General features: G+C 37.2%; 1 protein-coding gene across 1 annotated transcript; it reads left to right on the top strand.

Annotated features, from left to right (window-relative positions):
- Positions 1 to 500: 500 nt before the first annotated feature.
- LOC125774317 (uncharacterized) lies at positions 501 to 2,895 on the top strand. The gene is made up of 2 exons (XM_049444589.1): positions 501 to 1,848; positions 2,846 to 2,895. The coding sequence occupies exons 1-2, from the start codon at positions 501 to 503 to the stop codon at positions 2,893 to 2,895; spliced, it is 1,398 nt and encodes a 465-aa protein (XP_049300546.1).
- The last annotated feature ends 1,853 nt before the right edge of the window (positions 2,896 to 4,748 follow it).

Below are 4,748 nucleotides of genomic sequence, written 5' to 3'. Positions count from 1 at the left end.
GAAGAAATCGTACATTTTTTGGTCCTTCGAACCGGATAAGTTAAACGTTTCTCGTCTCCTCGTGCGAATCTTCTATTCACGGGATTTTATCCATCTTCGGGATAAAATCATATTTCGATTCGGCGGGCCAGTGAGTTTTGGCAACTCGTTTTATAACGATTGGCTCATTGGAGTAGTGTTGTGTTCAAGTGTGTACTCAACGTGTGGGCGCAAACCTAACCGTGCGTTTGGAAGGAGTTTCATCTTCGTTCGTTGTTCATCACGTGTTGCGATTTAAGGTGCAGGATAGACGGTTTCTTGCCTGGTGACGCGTAGTGATCTTGTTCATTGACCTGGGTACAAAGGTCGCATGGTACTTTTCGGTTCGGTTACGCTCTGAAAGTGAACGTGAAATATTTCAAAGCTGACGTACGCAGCCGATAGTTGAGCTTTCATTAGGCTGATTAAGGTGCATTTCAACTATCGCAGTACAAGGGTTCATGTCCAAAACCAAAAAGACGATGGCGAATATTAACACGTATTTGCGTAAAAAGAAGACGGCCCTGAACACGCTGGCTGGTTTAGAGGCATTTAAAGACACATTCGACGAAAATGATCGTTTTGAGATTCCTGTGCGATTGGAGTTGATCGATCAGTGCAAACAGGATTTTGTGAATATAATGAGCAAATTGGAAGAACTCAATGAAGAACTAGTGGACAACGAGAGCCACATTCAAGAAAGATCCTCGTTTGATAAACGGTATTGTGTAATAAAGGGTTTCCTCTTGCATCAATCCGCCAAGGAAATCATTCCTTCGGCTAACTCGACGTTTAATGCCACGACGGGTAGTGGAACGTTCGGAGGAGCAGTGCATTTGCGTTTACCTAAAATCGAACTTCCTTCGTTCAATGGCGAAGCTACAAAATGGTTGACGTTCAAGGATCGTTTTATATCGATGATACATAGTGCTACAGAAATCCCAGCTGTGATGAAGTTGCAGTATCTGCTTGCATCGTTGGTAGGAGAAGCTGCAACACATTTCGAGCATACAGAGGTTATCGCAGATAACTATTCAGTTACGTGGGATGCTCTGCTTAAGCGGTATGACAACAAAAAGGCTCTAGTTCGCGAATACTATCGAGCGTTGCACTTCTTACCGCGGATGCAGTCGGACCACGTGGACGAGTTGGCGCGACTAGTCGACGATTTCACGCGCCATGTGAAGGGTTTGCGCAAATTGGGTGAGCCTATCGATCATTGGGATGTTCCATTAACCAATCTCCTTTTTTTGAAGATGGATAAGCTATCAATAGTCGCTTGGGAGGAGGCTGGTGCAGAGCGTGATGGGTACGCCGGTCTGGTCAAATTCCTGGAAGATCGTGTACGAATGCTCAAATCGTCGATGCTACTGGAGGAGCCGCCAGATAGCAGTAATCTCAAGGTGGCCGGCACTAAAGGTAGCGGAGCCAGTGATAATCCATCTAGCGAGTCAGCAACGGATAAGCAGTCCAAACCGTTGAACTGCCCTCTGTCGTGTGCTGAAATCCATCATCTAAACGCGTGTCCAGTGTTTGCTCTGAAAACTGTGAAACAACGTCAGGAAGCAGTCAAACAACACAAGCTTTGCTGGAATTGTTTGCGAGCAGATCATGCGGTGAAGAATTGCATCTCGAAGTTTACATGTCAAGTTTGCAAAGGCAAGCACCATTCTTTACTTCACGATCCTGCACTGTGTCGAGTCAGCATGATGGCTCATACCGCAGATATCCACAACGGCCTAGTGTTGCTGGAGACGGCCATCGTAGACATAGTGGATGATTATGGCCATGTAGTCAAGGCAAGGGCGTTGTTAGATTCGGGCTCGATGAGTAACTTCATGACCCAGTCATTCGCAAACCAAGTTTTGGGATCGAGAGCTGCAATAAATGTAAACGTTAGAGGCATTGGCAACAACACAACGAATGTTAAGTTTGCAGTAACCAGCCGAATCCAGACTCATGATAAACGATTTGCGACCAGTTTGCAGTTTTTGGTTTTGAACCATAATCTAACAACAAATGTTCCGATACGTGAGATTGACAGTTCAACGTGGAAAATACCAAACGTCGAGCTGGCAGATTCGCGATTCAATGTTCCGGCCAAAGTCGACATCATCATTGGGGGTGAAGCTTATTGGGAACTTCACTCAGGAAGAAAAATAGCTCTGGGTAAAGGTCGGCCGTGGTTAACCGAAACAGCATTCGGTTGGACAGTAGTTGGAACAGCCCTTCCCTGGAATAACGACCAAGGTGGTGTTTTAGAAGAATCAAGCATAGCAGACCATCGCCTCAACGGGATGGAAGGACGAGCGGAGCTGCATGGCGCATTGAAGACGGCATATCTAAATTGGAGGAATGGATGCAATTGGAGGGAGGAATTTTTAAGGCTTGGTCATATGCGCAAGTCAGATGAACCGATAGGTGACAATGTTCCAGATGGTTACATTCCTCATCACGCTGTATTTAAAAACTGGAACTCATTCACCAAGATTCGAAATAATGCACTCTTTGTGGGTCGCGTCGTTCTGGAAGATTTCTTCACAAGTCTGTCACGGTTTAGAAGTCGAATGGTAACCGTTGCTGAAGGCATTGGGCAAATGTATCGACAATTTCTACGATGGAAAGGTTTTGTAGCAAATCGTGTTCCTATACTTCAGCAATCATCGAACAAGAGTGATAACTTATCCGTTCGATATATTTCATTAAACTTCGACGTGCTGTTCAAGATTTTATGCCAATTTACATTTGTTGACAATTGTTGCAAACTAGGACCAGTGAAAATGTAAACTAAAAATGTAAAAAATCAAATGTGCTATTCGCTTGACAGATGATCAAGATGTATCCAACCACATCAGTACGAAGGTCAAGGTCGATTGAGCTAGGTCAACTCAAGAACTCAAAATTATAAAAATCACATTTTTAGGTGGCCGGAATGTTCACGCCTTCACATAGGCAATTCACTTAACAGGGATTTATAGAAGATGAATTATACTAAAATGAATTATAGGATTAAGACTTAATTGTAAATTAGAACTAGAAATAAATTCACTCTCAAACAAACCTTCCACGAGTGCACACACAACATTATAGAGAAGAAATCGTACATTTGGTATAAGTTAGGTTTTTTCGAAAAAGTTAGTTTTGGTATAAGTTAGGTTTTTTCGAAAAAGTTAGTTTTGGTATAAGTTAGGTTTTTTCGAAAAAGTTAGTTTTGGTATAAGTTAGGTTTTTTTAGAAAAAGTTAGTTTTGGTATAAGTTAGGTTTTAAGGAAAAAGTTAGTTTTGGTATAAGTTAGGTTTCTTCGAAAAAGTTAGTTTTGGTATAAGTTAGGTTTTTATGAAAAAGTTAGGTTTTTTCGAAAAAGTTAGTTTTGGTATAAGTTAGGTTTTTATGAAAAAGTTAGTTTTGGTATAAGTTAGGTTTTTTCGAAAAAGTTAGTTTTGGTAAAAGTTAGGTTTTTAAGAAAAAGTTAGTTTTGGTATAAGTTAGGTTTTTTCGAAAAAGTTAGTTGTGGTATAAGTTAGGTTTTTTAGAAAAAGTTAGGTTTTTTCGAAAAAGTTAGTTTTGGTATAAGTTAGGTTTTTTCGAAAAAGTTAGTTTTGGTATAAGATAGGTTTTTTAGAAAAAGTTAGTTTTGGTATAAGTTAGGTTTTTATGAAAAAGTTAGGTTTTTTCGAAAAAGTTAGTTTTGGTAAAAGTTAGGTTTTTAAGAAAAAGTTAGTTTTGGTATAAGTTAGGTTTTTATGAAAAAGTTAGGTTTTTTCGAAAAAGTTAGTTTTGGTATAAGTTAGGTTTTTATGAAAAAGTTAGTTTTGGTATAAGTTAGGTTTTTTCGAAAAAGTTAGTTTTGGTAAAAGTTAGGTTTTTAAGAAAAAGTTAGTTTTGGTATAAGTTAGGTTTTTTCGAAAAAGTTAGTTTTGGTATAAGTTAGGTTTTTTAGAAAAAGTTAGGTTTTTTCGAAAAAGTTAGTTTTGGTATAAGTTAGGTTTTTTCGAAAAAGTTAGTTTTGGTATAAGTTAGGTTTTTTAGAAAAAGTTAGTTTTGGTATAAGTTAGGTTTTTATGAAAAAGTTAGGTTTTTTCGAAAAAGTTAGTTTTGGTAAAAGTTAGGTTTTTAAGATAAAGTTAGTTTTGGTATAAGTTAGGTTTTTTAGAAAAAGTTAGTTTTGGTATAAGTTAGGTTTTTATGAAAAAGTTAGGTTTTTTCGAAAAAGTTAGTTTTGGTAAAAGTTAGGTTTTTAAGATAAAGTTAGTTTTGGTATAAGTTAGGTTTTTTCGAAAAAGTTAGTTTTGGTATAAGTTAAATTTTTTAGAAAAAGTTAGGTTCTTTCGAAAAAGTTAGTTTTGGTATAAGTTAGGTTTTTTCGAAAAAGTTAGTTTTGGTATAAGTTAGGTTTTTTCGAAAAAGTTAGTTTTGGTATAAGTTAGGTTTTTTCGAAAAAGTTAGTTTTGGTATAAATTAGGTTTTTTCGAAAAAGTTAGTTTTGGTATAAGTTAGGTTTCTTCGAAAAAGTTAGTTTTGGTATAAGTTAGGTTTTTATGAAAAAGTTAGGTTTTTTCGAAAAAGTTAGTTTTGGTATAAGTTAGGTTTTTATGAAAAAGTTAGTTTTGGTATAAGTTAGGTTTTTTCGAAAAAGTTAGTTTTGGTATAAGTTAGGTTTTTTAGAAAAAGTTAGTTTTGGTATAAGTTAGGTTTTTAAGAAAAAGTTAGTTTTGGTATAAGTTAGGTT

Source organism: Anopheles funestus, unplaced genomic scaffold, assembly GCF_943734845.2.
Source record: "Anopheles funestus unplaced genomic scaffold, idAnoFuneDA-416_04 scaffold_146_ctg1, whole genome shotgun sequence".
Classification (NCBI taxonomy): domain Eukaryota; kingdom Metazoa; phylum Arthropoda; class Insecta; order Diptera; family Culicidae; genus Anopheles; species Anopheles funestus.
Note: the sequence above shows the minus strand (reverse complement) of the source record. Positions and strands in the feature narration are given on the sequence as shown.

Coding starts and splice junctions, on each gene's coding strand:
- LOC125774317 (XM_049444589.1), top strand. CDS start 501: ATGGCGAATATTAACACGTATTTGCGTAAAAAGAAGACGGCCCTGAAC. Junction 1,849..2,845: donor GTTAGATTCGGGCTCGATGA/GTAACTTCATGA, acceptor TTCGCTTGACAG/ATGATCAAGATGTATCCAAC.